This window comes from Podarcis tiliguerta (genome assembly GCF_965153285.1).
Source record: "Podarcis tiliguerta genome assembly, chromosome: 12".
Taxonomy (NCBI): domain Eukaryota; kingdom Metazoa; phylum Chordata; class Lepidosauria; order Squamata; family Lacertidae; genus Podarcis; species Podarcis tiliguerta.
This window is the reverse complement of record NC_139545.1, coordinates 27,363,582-27,387,169: the sequence shown is the minus strand read 5'-3', so window position 1 is coordinate 27,387,169 and position 23,588 is coordinate 27,363,582. Positions and strand designations below refer to the sequence as shown.

Here is a 23,588-nt window from a genome sequence, read left to right as displayed (position 1 = left end):
CGAAACATTATGGGAGATTTAGTTCATTTAGGGTGCTGAGTGGAGTGCTGCAACAATCATTCCCTTTTTCAGAGTAAATATGTTGAACAAGCTACTACTGTAGATTTAGTTGACAGACAGAGAATCAGAAGTCTTTTCATCTTTTTCATTTCTTCTTTCTCTCTTTCTCTCTTTCTCTCTTTTTTCTCATTCAGAAGTGCTTTTTATTTGTTGGCTTCTCTTTGAACTATTTGGTATGCAAATAGCGGTTTAAAAGTACCAATCCTCAAACATTTAATGTGAAACTAAGAAGTCTGTAATATGTGCAAAGGAACATGTAGTATTCATCTGTATTTTACAGTGATTTTAAATTGGAAAACCAGGAACAATGGCAAACTATGAAACTCAAGACTATGGCAAAATGTATTGCAAGGTGAGAATTCCAGTCTGCGCCAATGGCAGGCGTCATTCTCCCTCACTACCTGGTTGACCACACCCATGGCTTTCCAGATTGGACACTGTTGACACTTGAGGAAGGCGGACAACCAGTTTAGATTTCTAGACCAGTTTAAATTTCTAGATCATTCTTCCTTGTCTTCCAGTTCCTATCACTGTCTTCTCTAGATAGTCTTCTTGACAATGATCCTGGCTTCTCTTCTGTAGACATCCATTGATGAACAACTATGTTTCATTTCTAAAATAAGTGCATCACTATGACTCATTTCTGGCAAGCCTTGCCCTTACTCCAGCAGGACTGTTTGCCAACCTGTTGTCAGGCCAGCCATAACTTGGGGGCAATTCCACCTGCATCCTGGTGAGATACTCTAGGATTCATCCCAGAGAGACACATCTCGAACTCAACAGAGCAGTGGGACACTTTCGGAATCCCGCTCAGGAGTCCCACCAAATACCAAAAGATCTAGAAGGAAAGAGTTAATTAAATTATACGCTTGATTTGGGGAAACAAATCAGAAGTGACACTTTTGCTTTAAGGTCTAGTATAAGCTGCTGCAAAGTAGTGAAGTACTATCTGCATTCTATTTTTTCCACAGCCTTGAGAAAACCTGAAAGCTGCAGTGTCACAGCTAATTTGTTCTTACATTTTGTGCTGTTTGAGTTCTCCTCTCTCTTGAACTTCTTTGAAATGTTTTATTTTTATGCACGGTGCACTTGGCTTACAAGGAGAATAGTACCTGCTCTGAAGTGATGCATGATGTATGTTTTACCATGTACACCATGAATAAGTGTAAAAGCTTTACGGCAATCTAACACCATCACTTACAATTAATTAAAGAGCAACATTTCTGACATAGTATAGGTAATGGAAAGCACACGATAGTCCTGTTCAGATGTGTAAAGGCATAAGGTGTGCAGGGGAAACACCCTCAGCCCCAGTGTCTTAGTATACACCAACTCCACCCATTCCACGTTGAGTGGGAAGGTCTGAAGAGGGTTTCTGAGCACCTTCAGCTGAGCACAGTTAGAAGCCTCCCTGCAACTGGGGACCATGTCTCAGACCTTCTCACTAAACTGGAGCAAAATGAAGGCTGAGCTGAAATACATACAGCATAACCACAAATCATACAAAACAAGTCAGCAAAACAGATCAAAACTCACCAGTAGAAGGAGCCAAACTTGTCTACATTGCCCTCCTGAAGACCAGTAAAGATGGATCCAGGCTAACCTCCCAATGGAGGATTTTCCAAAGAATCAGTGCCATGATGAACAATGGTTTACAGTTCTAAGGGTGCATCTGGATCTTAGTGGGATTCTTAGCCAAGCACCCAAGCTGCTAGTTAAGGCTCTGGGCATCTAGCTCAAGGTATTCTCAGGATTCCGGAGCATAAGGCATATCACATTTCAGTTCACTGAGAACTGAAATAAAAGAAGTTTTGTAAAAAAATTAAGCATGACCTTAAGGATGTGTGATTTCTATATGAGACATGGCTAGATGTCCTCTTCCCTCTGGTATATGGATTAGAAAACTGATGCTAGCCCTGTTTGGATATTCTGTTCCACGTGGTTAGCATCACATAGCCTTGCTTCTGTTGCCATCTCCCCTTTGGCCCTGTACCTCACCATCTATGGTATATATAAAGGGCAAGGTTAGAAGAGGTGAACCTGCTCTACACCTGTATGCTCCTCCCACCATTTAGAATCCTGATCACATGGGATTATAAATCACAGGGTGAGCCCTATGCAGATAGATCAGGCTAGCTTCTCCATACCTCCTCCTAAATGCATTAATTGTAATGATGAGACCCAATGGGGACACAGGGGTGGAGCCTGTAGGGGCAGTCCTGCTGTCCTGCCCCACATCATGCAAATTATATGGAGCAGAATCCCTGGATCGGGCTATTCTAATTCAGTCTGCTGTCAGCATAACCAAATTTTTCTCTAGTGTTAAAAAAGTCAGTGGTTGAATAACCCAGTGAGACCTTTCATGGTTGCGCTGCTGTGTGTCAGTGAAATCAGCCTCTGTCATGCAGTAGGCATGCATGGAGATGGTAGGATCTGAAAATCTTTGGGTCACTTGTTGGCCTTGCAAATTTATGACCCATTAAGCACGGGTGGATGTTTATTCAAAAACACGGAAATATGTGGTGTAATTATTGCACATGCATAGTTAAGTATACAGGAACCAGTGACTATATGATTCTCAGTGTGCTCCAAGAATAGATAGTAGCCAGTATGGGACATTTGCAAGGGAACTGAGTCTAATAGTAGTGTTATGCTTTATGTAAGGAGATACCTTATAAAACTGGAGCACTGCTTTGCTGCATTGACATATCTGGAGCTCAGAATAAAGCGGAGGTTCCTGCTTTAGCTATAGCCAGATCCTAAAATAACCCAAAGAAATTATAGCTCTGATTACATAGAAAGTAAAGGACTTTGAGCATTTTCTTAATAAAGACCCAGGAAGACACAAGTCTTTGGTTCTTTGAGGTATTTTTGTAGCAAGCATTTCAGAGCGAAAAGCAGAACCTTAAAATTGAGTTATTTAATTTGCAATCAAGCCTAATCATGTAAAGGACTCTACAAACCTCCTAGCTTTTTATTTTTAAAAAAGGTTTATAATCCAATTTAGAAGCAACACGGCTGTAGCATTTCTTTGTAGTCTTTTTCAGATATTTTAAAAATTGTGAATTCTTTATAGGTTCTATTTTCTACTTATATAAAATAAGCCTATAATTAAACCAGCTCTTTCCCATTCTTTCCTGACACTCTCTCCAAAATACCTACTTTCCTACATTCAGCTCCATAGCCCATTAGTGTTCTACGATTTGAGGAGTTGCAGCACTACATTGAATAGGTTCAGAATGAGAAAGCAGAGTGAATCTCTATTCATATTTATGAAGGAAAAGTACTTGTTTTGGCAGTTCTTATTTGCCTGATGAGATGGAGGAGTTCTCCATGTTATCATGCACTCTCTCTGTAAGATCAAGAGGTTCACGTAACATTTTTAGAAACTGCCATGGATGAGGGCCTTCATAGTTTCTTTTTTATTCATTCATTTATTTAAACAGTGGTTCTGAATTAGCCAAGTACCGCAGACCCCTTGCATATTGAAAATTTTGATATATCTATGGTACTTTTTGTTACGTGAATGGTGCCACAGACACCCTGGGTGGATTACCGTACATGGACTCCTGGGAACCCCGGACCACCCATTTGGAGCCACTGATTTAAAGCATTCATAAATATCTCCAAGTGGTGTACAACATAAATGCAGTGGGGGGGGGGAGAGTAAGTAATACAAAAATGTAACGTAAGACCAGTAAAACAGTAGCATCAAAGTATATACAAACAAAAGCAAGAATTCATATAGATAAGAACAGGTCTGATCTTATAGGTCAAGGAAAGCCTGGGCAAGAAGAGATGTTTTTGCAAGATGTCTGAAGCAGCTGATGGTTGCTGATTCACATATGGCAAAAGTGGAAATAGTGGGGAAAGAGCCGTCATGGGAAAAGAGGTAATAGCGGACAGAGGCCAACTTTGGGTCACCACTCTATGACAAGCTATGATGAATAGAATTTCCCAGATAATCTCAGTGATGTTACAGGTCTATACAGGGATAGTAACCTTTCAGGTGGGACGTGGGTGGCGCTGTGGGTTAAAGCCTAGGACTTGCTGATCAGAAGGTTGGTGGTTCGAATCCCCACGACGGGGTGAGCTCCTGTTGCTCAGTCCCAGCTCCTGCCAACCTAGCAGTTCGAAAGCACGTCAAAGTGCAAGTAGATAAATAGGTACCGCTCCTCCGGGAAGGTAAATGGCGTTTCCGTATGCTGCTCTGGTTTGCCAGAAGCGACTTAGTCATGCTGGCCACATGATCTGGAAGTTGTACACCGTCTTCCTTGGCCAATAAAGCGAGATGAGTGCCGCAACCCCAGAGTCGGCCCCAACTGAACCTAATGGTCAGGGGTCCCTTTACCTTTACTTTAACGTTTCAGGTAACTTGGTCTTGAGTGTAGTGTTTATGTACATTATGGTGCCTTTCTCAGCAAATTATTTTTTTCCCCTGCTTCTGTTTGTCAAGCGATCTTATGTTGCACGTGACTGTGAAGGTAGACTTTGCATTTCTGTAAAATCTGAGTGAGCGTCAGCCTCCTAATAGTATCTGTCTGTAGCAAAGCTATAACAAAATTAGCCAGTGCAACTATTCCCGGGGCCAGACTTCACCCTGTGACAATGCAGTGAATGCTGAGAAGAAGATGATAAGTATTGCTAAGGAGGTGTCTTGTGTTTTCAGCTGAGAAAAGCATTCATCTCTCACTCGCCTGCACCACAGTTTCTTTTTTCATTCCACATTTCATGAAATTTGGGCCCAGGGGCTGCTGAACTGGGACAATTGAGACTGATTTCATTAGGTGAGCAAAGTGCTTGGTGCATGCTTTATAGTGCAGTGTTAACATGTTACACCTGCTGAGGGAGACGCCAGTGTTACACCTGTCTTCTTCATAGCATGTGGGGAAGTAACATATGCTCTGGGAACCCTGGCAGGCAGTGTTTAGCATGGCTCTTAGATGCTTATAATTATATTGCAGTGAAACAAGCTTTCCTTGCAATTTCTTGCTGTTTTACAACACAAAAATATTCTCTAGGAATATTGTTGTCTTATGAGGAACCTGAGATAATTTAAGTTGCCATCATTTCTTTTTGTTATAAAGCTGTTGTTTCAAGCTCCCAGAGTAGCTGGCTAAATTCAGCATCAGGGAAGCCTTCAATTAAATGTTTTGCTTCTATTTCTGGTTGCAGAGCTTATGAGCAAACTGTAGAGCAAAGACGAAGGGAGGCTGAACAGAAAAGCTGCATGTTCCAGAAACACCCAGTAGATCAGCGATTGTCATTAGTTAGAGACAGTGGGTGCATTTGGATTGTGGGAAAGGCCTTCAGAGAATATCGGGCTTGTGTGCTTGTCCCTCCCCTCTGCTCTAGCATAGCTGCTTCTGCTTCCATTTTGGATTAACATTTTGGTGTGTCATCCTAATGCAAACTTAACTATGGTTTGTTGAAGCAAGCTGGCTTCATAAACTAGGAATGAAATGTGGCATGCTTCAGCAAAGCACAGTTTAATCATTCATTTCATTTATTTAATCAAAACGTATATTTCAATAAAGTATAAGAAATTAGGAAATAGAAATTAGGCTATTGAATGACAATGAAACTTAAAACAAGGGGACTACAAATTTGGGTTGTTGCATTCATAGTCCTTGGGAAGAATAATAATTAGTCATACTGGAGGGTAAGTTAACAAACCATAGTTATGTTTAGCCATGGTTTGGCCCAGTTCACATATCTGTTGAATGTGATTGCACGGTGTGCCAGTCCATGCTGTTGAAATGTTTCCGCTCCAGTCCTGCTGTTCCTGTGCCACCAGAAACCAACTGTGACATACTGTATGAACCTGAGCTTGTGGTTTGTTTCCCTCGGGCAAACCACAAGCACAGTGAAGAGGAGTTTGAAAGCTTGAGGTAGAGTGTTAGACCATATTGAAAGACGAGAGCCGAAAATGGTGGAACCCTAAACACTTTAAAACTGCATTAGGAGTGATGAGCAGCTGGCAGTACAGGGATCACTACCACCTGAAAAGAAAGGAGGACTGCTGGAAGTGAATGAGCTGGCGACATTAGGAGCGCTCTCCCTTCTTATGTACAACCACAGCCAAATGATTCAAAGATTCCTGAGATGGGAGGCGACATCAACCAAAGCGTGTCAATGCATTCTAGCGCATTCTGCTTACTGCCTGGGCCATGACCTGTATGGATGTATATACCACGAGAGAAGAATAATGGCTACTGTAGGTCACGGATAGAGAACCTCTGGTCCTCCAGATAGTCCTTGTGTCCTACTTCCATAAGCCGTGGCCAGTGGCCAGATATGGTGGGCATTATAGTTTAGCAACATCTGGAGAGCTCCAGCTTCTCTATGCCTGCTTTAGGTGCTGGCCCAACACATTTTGCAGCCAAATCCCAAAGTAGGGCTGACACTTTAAAAAGATGTGCTATACAACTGAGACACTGATTTCAAGCTCAGCGGTATGCTTTGCATGCAGAAGGTCCCAAGGTTCAATCTCCAGCATCTCCAGGTAGGGCAAAGAGACAACCCTGTCTCTGAAACCCATCAGAGCTGCTGCCAGTCAACAAGGACAACACTAAAGTAGCTGGACCAATTGTGTGATTCATTGTAAGGCAGCTTCCAATGTTTCTGTATTCATCTCTGCTCTCCCTCTCATTATGCCACCTGAAGCAAGTTGCTTCATCCTGCTGCATGGCAGGGCCAGCCCTGGAAGTCGTGATGACTTCATATATAAATATAACAATGGGATGCTCTGCCCTAACCCTTTAGAGTGCATCACTCTTCCTGTTTGCTCAGAAGTAAGTTCCATTGAATGCAATGCAGCTTACTCTCAAGGAAGTGAATATTGGATTGTGGCCTACACCTTTCCTTGCCACTGAAAGCAGTCCTTATTTTTTGTTACAATACATGTAGTGGCTTTACTTGGGTGTAAATTGAACATGTACCAGGACCCAGTGAAAGAATAAAAGGAAATGTTGTGAATCTTTGCGAGGCCAGGATGGGGGAGAGGAGTTCTAGTTAATCTATCTGACCTGAGCTGCTTTTGTCTTCAGTCTCTCACTCCAAAATCTGATTGTTTTATGGTAGCACTGAAACTCAACACTTCTGCCACTTTAACTCAGAGTTGTGTTTATTTGCTTGTGGCAGGTTTTATTATAAAATAAAAAATTTAAAGAATCCTGCTTTCAGGATGTTTCACCCCCCCAAAAAAGATTATAGTCGCTCTGAAGAGTAAATGGCTGCATTTTAATGGCACACAAAAAGATGCTGTGGAATATAAATCAAGGTAATTGTACATTTCAAGAAGAAACATTCAGTGGGTACATTTTTATGGCAACACAAACGGCAGTCTCCAAAATGCCCAGTAAAACCATTAGGAACATACCATGCTGGGGAATACAGGTATTTTGACCCATTAATCATTTTACCCAGCAGTTGCGGTAATGTGCTGACACTTGTGTGACTCAGGAGAATGTGGCTTAGAGTCTTTGGTTTCCGTGGCAGAGTTGGGCCTTGGGGCCACTGCAGTTCAGCAGGAATTGTTTGCTGGTATTCAGCACATGTTTCGAACATTGCATTGCAACACTACGAAAAGAAAGAAAAGAAGGGAAATCACAGAGAAATAAAATAAAGCAACTCTGCATTCCTGGACCAACTACATAGGGCTGATCACAATGGGAAAGGTGGCACTGCAATTTCAACATTAGACCACCTAGAGAGCCTATGGTGATCCAAGACAGGAATTTTTATTTTATTTTATTTTATTCCCCATATATCCTACCTTTCGTTCTAGGACCTCAAGGTGGTGAACACAGTTATCCTCGTGTCCTTTTTATCTTCGCAATAACCCCGTGAGGTAGATTAGTCTACATAGTAACCTTTCACATTGCTTCTTGCTCCATTTTCAGCTTTAGTGTGTGTGTATCTTATTTTCTTCCCTGAATATCTTCTTCAAGTCGCACTTCAAAAAGTCAAGATGTGTGAGCTCCAGTGTCCCATTCAGTAACATTAGGGTGAACTTTATTATTGACTTCTAAATATGATAAATGTCTCCCAAAATGATGAATGCGAAAGAGATGGAGATATGCTGCATAGGTGTAGTAATGTATCATTGGAGCTTGGACAGTGACTGGAACTGGAGGCAGCTGCCTTAATAATTTTTAAATGGAACAGGTGGTTTTGTATTGTTTCATTCCACTGTGTTTCAATTACTCCCCTTCAGACAAGAGAAATTGTGAGGGTATTTATATATCGAGGACATTGTTTTCTAAAATGACAAAGAATGATTGAGCAGCATGAACCATAAGGAATTACTTATTAGGTCACAATGACATCAAAATTAATTATTGCTACAACTGTTCTCAGTTGTGATAGTTATGGAAAAACTGAATAGGAATATGAGTTGGCCAAAACTGTGTAATAAAGTACAAAAAGTCATATGTGGAGACAGAGTTTACTAATTAACAAACTTTATGTCACAGTGGCAAATACAGTGGTACCTCGGGTTCCATACACTTCAGGTTACAGACTCCACTAATCCAGAAATAGTACCTCGGGTTAAGAACTTTGCTTCAGGATGAGAACAGAAATCGTGATCTGGCGGCGCAGCGGCAGTGGGAGAGCCCATTAGCTAAAGTGGTGCTTCGGGTTAAGATCGGACCTCCGGAACAAATTAAGTACTTAACCCGAGGTACCACTGTATCAGAAACGTTGGCTGGGTTGGTAACTTTTTCGTCTCATTCTAAGAGAGAGTTTCAAAGCCCCGACACCAATGGCTCTTGCTACCTTTCACAGAAGATAATTAAGAGGATTGTAGGAGAATCTGTTTAGAAGACTGAAGGCCATTAGAAGTTGCACTGTGTTCAATATGTCTCCCAAATGCATCCTGATTTAGCAGTTCCATTGCATATTATAGAGGAGCTTAGAATACTACTCCCAAACATTAAAGTGAATGGCATAGCAACAGGCTGAAATAGAGCTGTGTCTTTGTACCAAACCCCCTGCAAACCCTTTTTACAGTTGATACATGGTGCTCACTGGTTCATAATAGTCTCACAAAAGCCCTATGAGAGGTATGTCATGTTGAGAGATGGTGACTGGTCCAAGCTTTATGGCTGAGTGAAGATTTGAGCCTGGGTCTCCCTGAACTTAGATAAGTGCTCAAACCACTACACCACACTGGGTTACAAAGAGCAGGCATAACATTTACATTAGATAAAATTGAAAATCTAGTAATTGAAGAGTTAAGGGAGAAAACGAGTATCTTTAACCCAAGGCAAGAAAATGCAAAACTAGGTTGTTGCTACCTTTGGTGGCCACAGGTGCTAATGTAATATATTTTACAGTGGTTTTCTTGTGGATATATTCTGCAACATGTCATTGATGAAATAATAGTTCATTTGTGTTGGATTTACACTGGACTGCCTTCATATCATTCTGTTTTATTAGTTCTGCAATGCTTCCCTGGTGTCATCGCAGAAGTATCTGTCCTGCAAGAAATGGTTCATGACATGTGCAATAAGTAAAAGCATGCCAGAGAATCTTTCTGTACATTATAAAGACGCTGGAGCCTAGTGATAGCAAAGGTCATTAAAGGCAAAGATATTCTTATATTTGGCTTTCATTATTGAATCTGGCTTGTTTTGCTATAGTGTGCAGGCTTGCCAAATTGCCTAGCCGTGAAATCTGTGGAAATAAAAATGCTCCGGGGGTGAGGGAAGGCTCTTATTGAAAACAACAGAAGTGCCACTTTAGGCCATGTTTGTCAAACAAATATGCATAGTCTCCAAGGGTCATCTTGGCGGCGGGAGGTAGGGGTGGAAACGGCACCCTTCAGTCTGCAAATGGTATTGGAAATTATGGCTTGTCAAAACGATAGGGGATAGGTTTAGGTAACAGTTCTTCCTCTTCCTATACTATTGAGTTGGTGTGGGGTGAGCTGAGGGAGACAGGAGAAGTGGAGGGGTGAGGTGGAGTTGGTGAGCAGAGCGAGCAGGGGTGGCAGCCCCTAATGTGAATATATGTTTAGTTCCCACAATCACCTGACTTTTGCCTTTCGACCGAGGACCAAACTTTCTTGCTGATGCAGTTGCAAGGCAGGATGGGCCAATTTATATTCCAAATTGTGTGGGGCAGGGCTTTTTCCTTGGCTCCAATATGGTACAGGAGGCAGCAATGAGAAAATGCCTAATGCTGTATATTGTGGCAAAGATAACATGGGAACGGGGCCGGTTTTGCTCTCTTTTGTGTACCAGATTAACGGCCATCCCTGTCTTTCAACTGAACAGCAACACATGTGTTTAATAAATATATGAACTCTGCGGTCATCCCTGAGATGTATTTCAGCCCTGCTCAGACACCCCAAACTGAACGTCTCCTCAAATGAGAAAGAGGAGCTGGACACTACAGGAGATCTTCACACTGCCAGTGATCATGAGGAGCCATCCGATCTGGAAATCCTTGCTAGGAATAGGTGGATATGTCCATTTTGGATTCAGTTTCTCACTTTTCCAATCTTAAGCACCACAATTTCTCCTTCTACAAGCATATTACTGCAAAGCACTTTGCCTCATACGATGCATTTTGTATGTTAGTTTCACCGATTTATCTATTTATATGCACACTTGACCACGGCATATGCATTTTTGTACACATTTCTTTGCGGAAGGACTGTTTTTCAGATCCCAGAGAAGTTCAAACTTCAAAGGGTAGGAAAGCTGTGTTTCAATTTGCATATTGTTTTGGAAAACGTGAATCTGGTTAGTTCACATTTAAATGTGAATTGAATCAAATTTCTGACCCAGGGACTGGAGGTCCCCCTAGCAGTTTCCAGGTCTCCTAGCTGATTCTCAGAGCCTGATTCTCCCCCCTGCTGCCATTTTCCCCAGGCCAAAAGATCAAATGAGATGGTAAAACAGGCAGGATATTTTTGCATATATTCCCACTTTATATAATGCAGTTTTGTATGCTATTTTCACTAATACATATTATGGACACGGGGTGAACATTTGTTGAATATTGGAACATACATTTCCAGGAAAATATCACAAATGGCATTTTAAATTATTTAAATCCTTCGTATAATTATTGTAATCTGGTAATTATTGTTGGTTGGGTTGTTTTATGTATAATTATGTATACTGTGTAATCATTTATGTATAATAATTATGGAACAATTCATTGAAATATATCCAAAATAGAACATTAGTTTTGCTGAGAAGAAACAAATTATGGGAATTAATTTCTTTTCCACTGATACGAGGCCCTTTTCTTTGTGATGTTTTCTATTTCTCCGATGGGTCCAAAAATGCTGTGCATAATAAAACTAGCAGTCTGTGCTTCCGATTAGTCAGTTAAATGACCTTTTGGAAGGTTGTCACACATTCAGAATCATGTTTATTCCAAAGTTCTTCATCTAGTGGGGGATCTGTTTAATTTGTCCTTTGAATAGAATATACGAAGATAAATCACGAAGGGTAAGGCTATCAACTGCTACTAGCCACAATGACAATCTTCCACTTCCTCTGAATGCCAGTTGCTGGGAACCACAGATGGACAGAGTATGGCTGTTGTGTCCATGCCAGGCTTCCCACGGGCATCTGGTTGGCCACTGTGAGAAAAGGATGCTGGACAAGATAGGCCATTGGCTTAATCCAGCAGGCTCTTCCTGTGTGTGTGTGACTGCCCTCTGATCATTCCCCAAAGCCATAATTCACATAACACATGCACAAATGACAGAGTTTGGAAGTACAGTGGTACCTCGGGTTACAGACGTTTCAGGTTACATACGCTTCAGGTTAAAGACTCCACTAACCCAGAAATATTACCTCGGGTTAAGAACTTTGCTTCAGGATGAGAACAGAAATCGTGCTCCAGCGGCGCGGCAGCAGTAGGAGGCCCCATTAGCTAACGTGGTGCTTCAGGTGAAGAACAGTTTCAGGATAAGAACAGACCTCCGGAACGAATTAAGTTCTTAACTCGAGGTACCACTGTAGACTGATCTGTCAATTGCTACTTGAAAGCAATCTGGATTGTACTTGCAAACACACACATCCCCAAGCCCACCATGGATCAGGAAGAGGTTCCTTACTTGATCTGGCAGCAGTCCAGTATTTCACAGGCAGTAGCTAAATCCATAGCTTGCACTACCAAAGCATCTCCTTGTGAAACAAAAGTGGAAAAAAATATAGGAGCTCTTAGAATCAGGAATGAACTGAAACTTAGGAAGTTGCCTTATACCAAAACAGATCATTGGTCCATCTAGTGGTGTATTGTCCACACTGATAGCGGCTCTCCAGGGTTTCAGACAGAGGATGTTCCCAGCTATACCTGGAGATGCCTGGGATTGAACTGGGGACTTTATGCGTGCAAAGCAGATGTTCTTGCACTGAACTACGGCACTCTCATAACTGCGAATGAATGCTGGGTAGGTTCTTTCAGCTACACTCCTCATTCCTGCTAGGCAAGATGGGGGCTGCCGAGGCACCACACTGGTGTTCGTGATGGGTTCTGTAAACAAAATGCCATGCCATGCTTGGCTTGCAATGATGTGGCTATGTGACATGCTTCCTGGAATCAAACTGACAAAGAAAATAACAAATCTGTTCTCTGTGGGTACGTGGTTGAAAATCTGTGGACTTTGGCAAATTGCAAATAGATTTGTAAAATGCGGTGGGTGGGAACTTTGGCTCAGCTATACTTTGCAACTCACTCACTCTGAGTATCCCCTATTAATGTCAGTTGAGCTGCTCTAAAACAAATGATGGTTGCAGCAGATGATTGTTGTGATGAACTTAAGGAGCTGAAAGCTTTTCAGAGCTATTCAAACTGTTAATTGCTTCATACTTCAACCCAAGTGACCCCCCCTGAGGATTGATTCTCATCATGGCGGTTTTCATCATCAGTACATACTGGCTTAGTTGTAAACAGAACAGACTGCATTCAACTAGCATGGCCACATTGCAAGAAGTACAGAGCACACAGTTTGCATCCGGGAAGTCCCAGGTCTAGTTCCTGGCATCTTCATGTAGGGAATGGCAATATTCCTGCCTGAACTCCTGGAGAGCAGCTGCTAGTCAGTTTAAGCTAAAGGGAGCTAGATTGGCCTATGTTCTGACTGAGGTTGTGCAAAGAAGCCTGGGAACTGTAGATTCTTAAGGATGCTGAGAATTGTAACTGTGTGAGTGGTAATCTAGAGTTTCCAGGATTATCAGGCGTTGTTCGTGTGCATGCTTGAAATGTATGGTTCATATGCCACTTCCTATGTACAATTTGCTACATTACCTGATTTTTGTGTGAGGGAAAAGCCCCTACAGGTTGCCTATTTTAAAAGTAGGCACAAGATTGAATGTGCTTCTGAAATAACCCCCCAAATGAAAAGATAATAATCATAACAACTTATTATTTATACCCCGCCCATCTGGCTGGGTTTCCCCAGCCACTCTGGGCTGCTTCCAACAAAAGATTAAAAGTACATTAAAACATCAGTCATTAAAAACTTCCCTAAACAGGGCTGCCTTCAGATATCTTCTAAACATCAGGTGGTTGTTTATTTCTTTGATGTCTAATGGGAGGGCGTTCCACAGGGTGGGCGCCACTACCGAGAAGGCCCTCTGCTTGGTTCCCTGTAACTTTGCTTATCTCAGTGAGGGAACCCCCAGAAGGCCCTCGGTGCTGGACCTCATAAGTTGCTGCACCCTCCACAATGGAGGAGTGAAAAGCCCATCCATAAGGGAGTTGCTTCTTTCCCCCTTCCAGGTGTGTCCCCTCGGCACCTGCTCCAGAGTGCTCCCCAGCCTTGGGGGAGTAGCTTCTCAGGGGATTAGAAAAATCTCTAGCATACTTGTGGTGTACATTATTCTCTATTTTAAAACAAGGTTGCAGCTAGTGATGCATGGTTTTTTCAAAAGGACATTGTACTGTGCACATGGAAGAGCAGCACAACATTAGGAACACAGGAAGCTGCCTTATGCAGAGTCAGGGCATTGGTCCATCTATCTTGGTATTGTTTACATGGACTACCATCAGCTCTCCAGGGTTTAAGGCAGCAGCCTTCCGCCAGCCCTGCCTGGAGATTCCAGGGACTGAACGTGGAGCCTTCTGGGTGCAAGGAAGAGCCACAGCCCTTCCTTAAATGTAGAAATTTGCCTGTACTTATCTTGTGCATTTGGGGACGCGGGTGGCGCTGTGGGTTAAAGCCTCAGCGCCTAGGGCTTGCCGATCAAAAGGTCCGCGGTTCGAATCCCCGCGGCGGGGTGCGCTCCTGTTGCTCGGTCCCAGTGCCTGCCAACCTAGCAGTTCGAAAGCACTCCCAGGTGCAAGTAGATAAATAGGGACCGCTTACTAGCGGGAAGGTAAACGGCGTTCCGTGTGCGGCTCTGGCTCGCCAGAGCAGTGATGTCACGCTGGCCATGTGACCCAGAAGTGTCTCCGGACAGCGCTGGCCCCCGGCCTCTTGAGTGAGAAGGGCGCACAACCCTAGAGTCTGTCAAGACTGGCCCATACGGGCAGGGGTACCTTTACCTTTACTATCTTGTGCATTCAGAAGTTTTCTTGTTAGGTTTTTTTTAATGCTTACAGTAAATTATTTTAATTTGCATTTGGCAAACTAGCAATATTTCAAAACAGGGAAAACCTATCTGCTTCTACATGGAGGGGTGCAATGTCTCATCTGCTGTGTATATAATGACATGTGGAAAAGCGGGCACTTCAAGATGCTCACGTGCACATAAGCTTAATCAATGTGACTCGGAGAAGGAAGAACTTTACTAATCTGGCCCCGTGAGCAGAGGCCTCCATATGGAGCTGGCTCCTCACAACCTTTTTTGTTATGTGCATCGTGGATGGGAGGCAAACTTGGGCGCTTCTCCACAAGGAGGACCACTACCTGTGAAATGTATTCGCAAGACCATACGGAGACGTCATTACTGAATCTTCTTAACTGCGTTGCCAGCAAATAATTGTGTAGGCTTGGGAACAGGGACTGCTTTGGCAGCGCATTGCCATAGCATGTGGTGTTGTACTGGCATCACCAAGCAACTCAGGATGTGGCACTAAGATGGCTTGATATTATATATATATATATATATATATATATATATCTCCATCCCCACCCAGAGGCATCTTAGCATACATGATTTTGCTTGCCAGCTCGCTGGCATAATCATGGCAATCTCATCTTTAAAGCACTCGAGTAAATTCAAAGGTTAAAACCCACATTTATTTCTGGACTATTTTTATCTCACCCTTAGCAGAAGTTGGCTGTATGAAAGATGCTCAGATTCCTTGTAAGGAAAAAAAGAACCCTTTTTTGAAAAATGAGGGTTGCTTGATTACTTGGCAGGAAGCTGCATGCAGGGAAGCTTTAAAGGCTCTGCTGAAATACACACACACACACACACACACACACACACACACTGAGAAGCTGAGATATATTTCAGGTATTCTCCTGTTGACATATTTTTGCGGTTTGTCATGAGTTCCTTAATTTGTTTCATCAGGCCCCCCAGGTCCCCTGCTGGCAAATAGCAAGAGGCTGGCTTGAACCTCTAAGACAGCAGGCAGATAAAGCCTCCCTTCCTAAGTGCTTGCTAAGCGATGGAACTCCGTAATGCAACAATTAGGAACTTGTCACATGTTTGGAATTAGGGGGCCGTTCATGGTTATGCTTGGGTTTGTTTGCATATTTCCAAAGAGCAAGACGGATTTTAGAGAATCAGTGAAATAAAGCCATTAGTTTTCAAGCAGCTTGCCCGCTAGCTCTCTTCAACAGCTACGGTTTCAATGCAACTCAGCGATGGTTTACTAGTGTGGGGTTGTCTGTGCTTCCCTTTCAGGCTATTGGAAGGAGGAGGGGAAGAGCTTTGCATATCAAAACTCTGATAACTGTTTACAGTTGTTTTAATTCTCATTTTTTGGCATGCATGCATTTGAAAGAAAGCGTAATAGTAATAATAATCGTGGACAGGGACCAATGTGGTGTCCATGGAGATGTGCTTTTAGTCCTGCCCTCCACCTGGTGGCATCTCATCACAGCTCCCTCAAAGCCCCCTCCAAAATGGTTCAGTGGCCCTTTTCTAGAGCAACAAGGGGCTACAGAAAAAAGTGAAGAATCAGCCAACTCTCCTGTGGAAACAGCATAGGAGCCAACTCCTATGGGCTGAGAGATCTTCAGCCCCCCCCCCCCAATTTTTTTGAGGGATCTGGGCCCTCCTAAAGTTGATGGGCATTGCCATTTAAATGGTCTGTGTGCACTGTATCATGTGACTGATTGTGCGAGACAGGGTTTATCTTCACACCCCCCCCCCAATATTTTATGCAAGTTAGCACCCCTGGCAAACACCCAGTATTGTTCCCTTATTTATTAACCCGAACATTCCACATCTGGGATCGTTAGGAAAAGGACTAGAAATGAAACTGCTATGCAAATCTATGGCGTGGCTGCGCTTGGAACGTTATGTCCAGTTCTGGTTGCCACTCTTCAAAAAGAATATGGTAGAGATGGACAAGGTAGAGGTATGGTAGACAAGGTATGGTAGAGGTGGACAAGTAAGGGACAGTCAAAATTATCAGGAGGATACCTAGCTAATTAGCTAAAGTGGTGCTTCAGGTTAAGAACAGTTTCAGGTTAAGAACAGACTTCCAGAATGAATTAAGTTCTTAACCCGAGGTACCACTGTATTTCTTTACACAGCATATAGTTATATTATAGAGGGAACCATATGTATGTGTCCTACACTGACAAATCTACACAGAAGGATACATCCGTAGACCTCTGAAGCAGCAGAGGGCAATTGAAGTCAACCCTTTCTAACATTCTGCAGGCACCTCTTGACTTAATGTGCCCCAGAGATGGTTGTAAAAGTGAGGATCTCATTCCTGACCTCTCCAGACACAAAGCTGCCCTGTATTATATTTCTGTGTATAGCCAGCTCACCTTTCTGGTGTTTTCTTTATCCATTCTGTAATGGATTTTCTGCCCAAAATATGGGCACTTGCTTATCACTATAGGTCAGTGGTAGAGCATCTTCCTTACATGTTCAATTCCCATCATCTCCAAGTAGAGCCGGGAGAGATCCCTGTCCGAAACCCTGGAGAGCAGCTGCCAATCACTGGAGACAATACTGAGCTAGATGGACCAATCATCTGACTCCATATAAGGCAGTTTCCTATGTTCCTAATTATGTAGACACCATTGGCTGTTGGCTGTTTGGGACTTGTGGTGTTAGAAACAAGCCTATAAAACATAGAAAAAGGAGGAACAAGGCCAAATAAATGCACCTTGCAGTCATCATGTGACAGTTTTGTTTTGTTTTTAAGAAGATCCATTGTAGCTCCATGAAAATATGTGGCCTGCCTTTGTGGCAGGATTTGTTCCCCATGCTCACAGGTGTGTGTCTGTGTTCTATTTTGGGCCTGAATATTTTTTTCCTGTTGTCAATATTGGGAACGTTTCAACCTGCGCAGACTGCAGGCAGTCCTGGGGAGCAGGCTTTTTGCTCGGCTCTGGCATCTTTTATTGTCCCCAGTGAGGCTTATTATGTGGCACAATGGATAGAAGAAAATCCATCTCTCCACTTTAAACATGATAAGCCTTTGTCACCTACAATGCAATTAATGCTAAAAATAGACAAGCGCCTGTGATAAGGCAGTGGCTTGAAGGGGATGAGCCACTGCCAAATAACAAAGACTTATCTGGAGGGCCTGAGGAGTCAGCCTCCACTGAGCTGTCAGTTTGCTGATTGCCATTTCTCTGTGAGTTTGATGAAATATTCATGCCTTTGCTCCGCTCGCTCTCCAAGCACTATTGATTTCTTGTATAAACGCTGCTATATTTAGTCTAGACAAATGGAATGTGGGTTGCTGCAGAATAAATTGGATGAAAGGGCTGGGATCTCGCTGTCCGCTTTTCTCTTGGTCTGGGACAATTATTTATAATCAAGGGTAGTTTTTGTAACTTAAGGGTGATTTCTTTTCTCCTTCTTTGCAATTTTGCCTCAGAACAAAAGCCAGGAGTTGGGCAATATCCTTCTGGCAGGTTTAAAAATGCTTGGTACATAAGCTATGCCTTGAGCTTCATGATAGCTGTTTCTGAAAGTTGAAAAAGAGAGAAAACCGATAACTATGTTTGATAATTGTTTGTTGATAGAAAAATGTAAGAGAGACTCAGCATCTTCTATCATCCATATGTTCTTCCCTTAGGCTAGAACATTCCCAAGTGGTTTAAGGGGCTAAAAATATGTATGCAAGCATTTTTATTTTAAAAAAGAGCCTTGCATTTATGCTGCACGTTCCTTTTTGAAGAGCCAGAGCACTAATATTATGTTTATATAGTGCTCCTTTTTCCTTGTATTGAACTGTGGCAGTGAAAGAAAAGTGAGTGAAACAAAGAAAGGGGATGTTGATTTTAAGAGATAGGATATTCTTCCAATGCCCACATGCACATACTTCTGATATACGGATCTGGGCAAAGAGACTAACTCATAGTTTTGTTTTCTAAAACGCTGTCTGGTATAGTTGGCTGCTCCTGCCCTCTACTGGATCTACTGTGCACCATGGGCCTTATTCTGCTCACAAGAGAAGAGTTCATCTTTGTGAAAACAATGCATAAAATTCTAAAGAGTAGATATGTGATATGAATTCATATGTTTTCCAGCTGCCAGGAGAAAGTGTCAATAACTTTGGAGGATTCCGAAACTACAGTCTGTAAAGCAATGGACATTTGTTATGTTCTGTGACTCTGGTGCTGTTAGATTAAATGGCATTTTAGGGGACTCTTAAGGGCTACCTCAAAATACCCCATATATTGGCTTTCCCACTGGTTTTATAATGGTTGTCAGAGCTCCCAGTTCCCACACCATAACCCTATGAGAGGACCCTGCTGTCAACCACACCTAAAGATGGGAGTATATGGGAGTTCCAATTGCCTTCTAGAAACAAAAGGTGATACTGACAAGGAGTCTTAAATTTCCTGTTTCCTCCTTCTTTCAATTTTGTGGACATACTCTGGACTGTAGGAAGAAGTTTGGCAGGAATGCCAAAAGTTGGGTGGGTGGGAATGAAAGGCGAATATTTCAACTTCATTTAGTCTTGGAAGCCATGCTGAAATTCTTATTCTGACAAGAAATCCCTTCTCTGCCACTGGAAATACAGCACCAAATTCTGAAATTCAGAAATGAATTAATCCTGACAAGCATGGGTTTATGCCTTGTAAATGTTTTCTCATTTCTCTTCTCATTATTGCCTCCAGAGGTGCCAAGGAGTATTACAGCAGCAATCCCAAACAGTGCTGCGAGAGAACACCCCATAAAAACATAGCAAGCTGCCTTATCTAGACTTAGGCCATTGATGAGTCTTGTCAACACTTATAGGAGCAGTTTCAGCCTCCCGGGGCTTGAAGCTGGGATGTTTTGTGTGCAAAGCATGAGCAAAGCACTGAGCTGCCAATGAAAAGCACCCAGGAGCCCACAGAGATCCCTATCCATCAAGAAGGATGTCCCCTGTAGCTACCCAGACTGGCTGGGGCAACCCAATCAGATGGGCTGGGACAAATAATAAAATTATTATTATTATTATTATAAATTTATTCTGTATGATTTACTTTTCTGGCCTTACCTTCTTCCAGTCAGTCTCTGGCTGGGACTGGTAATTCTTCCCTATCTCTGCAATTGTTATCATTAATCATTCAATCATTCCACATTCAGAAATGGAGTAGGAGATCATTCCTGTTGCATCTCTGCATGTGTCACCGCTTGGGGTGGCTGAGCACTTGTCTGTTCGCCTTGCAGCAACCGTCACAGGAAGGATCTGTGGCTCAGTAGTCCAGTGCATGCAGAAGGTTCATGCTATCCTTTTCATCACCAGGCATGGCAAAGAAAGACCCCTGCTTGAAACTCTGCAGAATCACTGTCAGAATGGACAATATTGAGCCAGATGGACTAAAGGCCAGCTTGGTATAAGTAGCTTCCTATGTTAGTGCTCACAAAGGATGCTCACAAATCCTCAGTGAGTCATCCCTTGCCCTCTCCAAGCTGGCCATGGAAATAAATGCTGACGTCCTCTTTCTGTTGCTGCCAAAAGGTAACATTCAACAGGCTGTATGACTGACAATAGCTGGTGAATGGCAAATATCATGATTTAATAAAACTCCTGTCTGATCTTTCCCCTCCCTCCCCCTACCCTTTGTGTTCCCCACCCCCCTTGTATATCAGTGGATGTGAAGTCAGAAGTTCCTGTGGGATTAGAACCTATCACGCCATTAGACCTGCGGACAGATCTCAGGATGATGGTTCCCATGGTGGACCCAATGATACGTGAAAAGCAGCTACAGCAGGAACTGCTCCTGATCCAGCAGCAGCAGCAAATTCAGAAACAGCTCCTTATAGCAGAATTTCAAAAGCAGCACGAGAACCTGACGCGACAGCACCAAGCTCAGATCCAGGAACACATAAAGGTAGCAACATGTTTCTTCTCTTCCCAGATTGCACCACAGCAAGCTAAGTGTTCAAAGACTTCAGGGCATTGTCTCTTGGGATTCCATACAGCAGAATGAAGCTTCAGCTATATGAGCGGCGCATGCGGTGAACGCACACATTTGTTAGCATGTGGATATTCCCCCAAATGTGTTTATAAAAATGTTTGCAGGGGTGCACAACAGAGGGAGCCACCTGAAATTCATGTATTTTGCAGAAATGCATAGTATTCCAAATTGGAATGTTCTGAAAACTTTTCAGCCAAATAGTGAACACATTGAGAGCTGTATCAATCTGCTTTAGAAGTGCGTTGTTTCCTTCTCTTCGCTTATGTATGGGGTCACAGATTGATTCAGACACGTAGGCACAGAAGACCTTCTCTAAGACACACGGCCATATTTTGCACTGTGCTATTCCTGCCAACCTAGCAGTTCGAAAGCACCTCAAAGTTCAAGTAGATAAATAGGTACCGCTCCGGCAGGAAGATAAACGGCATTTCCGTGCGTTGCTCTGGTTCGCCAGAAGCGGCTTAGTCATGCTGGCCACATGACCCAGAAGCTGTACGCCAGCTCCCTTGGCCAATAAAGCGAGATGAGCGCCGCAACCCCAGAGTCGGTAACGACTGGACCTAATGGTCAAGGGTCCCTTTACCTTTACCTATCTGCATCCAGAAATTTGGCCAGATTTGTAAAAGGTACAACTATATAAAAAAAGGTGAGATCTTCAGAAGAGTCACCAAAGGCATCCAGTTGTGTTTAGCCCCTAATTGTGTTAGCTTTGGCGAGTCTCTTTGTAAAATGCTTGTTAGCTTTGGACTGACTCTGTGCCTGTTAAAATGAAAACAGTTAATGTGACCTTTTAAAGTTAGCTCTGCTGAAGAGAATGAAAAATTAAATGAGGGCTTTTGCTTAAGCAATGCAAGGAAGTCCAAGATGGGCTTTTGCCTCTCATGCTTATAGCCTCCATCTGTAGCTCACGGTGCTTCAGAGCTGTGATTAGTTGGGCATGAAATAATTGCTCTTTGCTTGGTGTGTGAGAAGAGCAACCAGAGCCTTTGGTCACAATGGCAAATGTGCAAAAATAGCACCAAAAATGTGCTTAGAAAAGAAAAAATCTGGTTATATGGAGATTAAAACACTAAGATAACAATAATTATAGCGCTGTGTCACATTTTATGGCCCTTTTCTTGAAAAGAGAAAAATCAGAACACTGGAGCAAAAGAAATCTGAAGGCAAAGAAGGAAATTACTTTTCTTTGGCCCTGATCCAGCTAAAGGGGTGCAGCAATTCTGTCCCATAATCTGTGCTGCTGGCAGATGTTAAGATTCAGCAGAGATGCCTCCGCTGCAGTTTGGTGGGCTTTGCAGCTGTGGAAGCTCCTGCTGAGCCCACCGAAGGCATGGTGGGACACACACTACTGCTGGCAGTATCTCCCGTTAATGGTAGCTGTCATATGGCCCTGAAATGGGATATGGTGGGTGTGCAGCAGAGCAGGACTGGTGGCAGATCCACAGGATCCAACGTCAGACCATTTCCTAGCAAAGGGCCCAGTGAAGACCCTCTACTGCACCAGCCTGAGAGTTGGTACGGCAAGAATAAATAATCTGCTCACCACCACCACCACCTTCCACCCTGGCCATCAGGAACCAGCACCACATTTATGAGTGCTCGCTTAACAATGATATATACTGCCATCAAGTATATTCTTGATTTACTTGGGAGTAAGTCCTGGTAAGGAAGTAAGTCCTGGTAAGGGACGTGGGTGGCGCTGTGGGTAAAAGCCTCAGCGCCTAGGGCTTGCCGATCGAAAGGTCAGCAGTTCGAATCCCCGCGGCGGGGTGCGCTCCCGTTGTTCGGTCCCAGCGCCTGCCAACCTAGCAGTTCGAAAGCACTCTCGGGTGCAAGTAGATAAATAGGGACCGCTTTATAGCGGGAAGGTAAACGGCATTCCGTGTGCTGCACTGGCTCGCCAGATGCAGCTTGTCACGCTGGCCACGTGACCCGGAAGTGTCTCCGGACAGCGCTGGCCCTCGGCCTCTTAAGTGAGATGGGCGCACAACCCTAGAGTCTGTCAAGACTGGCCCGTAGGGGCAGGGGTACCTTTACCTTTTTAAGTCCTGGTGAAATTGGCTGAGTGCTTCTGAGTCAGCACAGATACAATCCAACTATGAATTCACTTGAAATCAGTGGGACAAGTTAGTCCCAGAGAAAGTAATTCCAGTAGCTTTCAAAGGGACTAATGCACGGATGATTTTGTTTGCTGTAGGACCATGGACTGGAAGTGGGGTGGTGGCTGGGCATGACCGCCTCCGGCCTTAAGACTATACTTTCTTATGACTATGTCTTCTTTGCAAGTTACAACAGGAACTCTTAGCCATCAAGCAACAGCAAGAACTCATTGAGAAAGAGCAGAAACTGGAGCAACAAAGGCAAGAACAGGAACTGGAAAGGCACCACAGGGAGCAGCTTCCTCCAATCAGAAGCAAAGAAAGAAGCCGCGAAAGTAAGATCTGTTCAGCCAAGGTCCAGCTATCTAACTTCTATTGGCTTGTTCACTACTGCTTCCTCCGCCACCACTGCCCCTCCAGTAAATGACTACATATATAAAAATATGGTCTGGCAATATAATTCCATTCAGTTCCAGGGCACTTCCAAGTGATTTGTTTATTCAGCGTTTATCCTGATTTGTTTGCAGGGAGATTAGACAATGCTGGCTAATTAATGAGCATTCATTCCAATTTGTTTGTGGGGAAGCTAGAGGACGTTATGCCAAAGCAAGTGTTATTCCATACTTCCCAGTGCATTTTCCCATCATGTTTCTTAATTCTAAAAGTCTAATCTCTCGTGGGTTTGTTGTGCAGGACCTCTCAAACAATTATAAATGTGCAACCTAAATTTGTCACAATTTGATTGAATCCCACCCAAAAATAGCAACAGTTTGGAACTGCCCGCATTGTGTGTTCCATTAAAATCCAAAATCATCCCTATTAATTGCATTGCTAATATTTGTATGGAAATGTAGATAGATAGATAGATAGATAGGGCACGATGATTTTAATTGACA

At 43.1% G+C, this 23,588-nt stretch overlaps 1 protein-coding gene across 7 annotated transcripts in view; it reads left to right on the top strand.

Annotated features, from left to right (window-relative positions):
- Positions 1–23,588, top strand: part of HDAC9 (histone deacetylase 9) — a 423,892-nt gene that overhangs the window by 192,901 nt on the left and 207,403 nt on the right. For 5 of the 7 annotated variants that reach the window (XM_083405349.1, XM_083405344.1, XM_083405343.1 and 2 more), the window contains 2 exons: positions 20,265–20,506; positions 22,880–23,027. In XM_083405349.1, the coding sequence (XP_083261475.1) occupies positions 20,265–20,506; positions 22,880–23,027 (390 nt within the window). The remainder of the gene's footprint in view (positions 1–20,264; positions 20,507–22,879; positions 23,028–23,588) is intronic. The other 2 variants (XM_083405347.1, XM_083405348.1) reach the window with 1 other exon arrangement.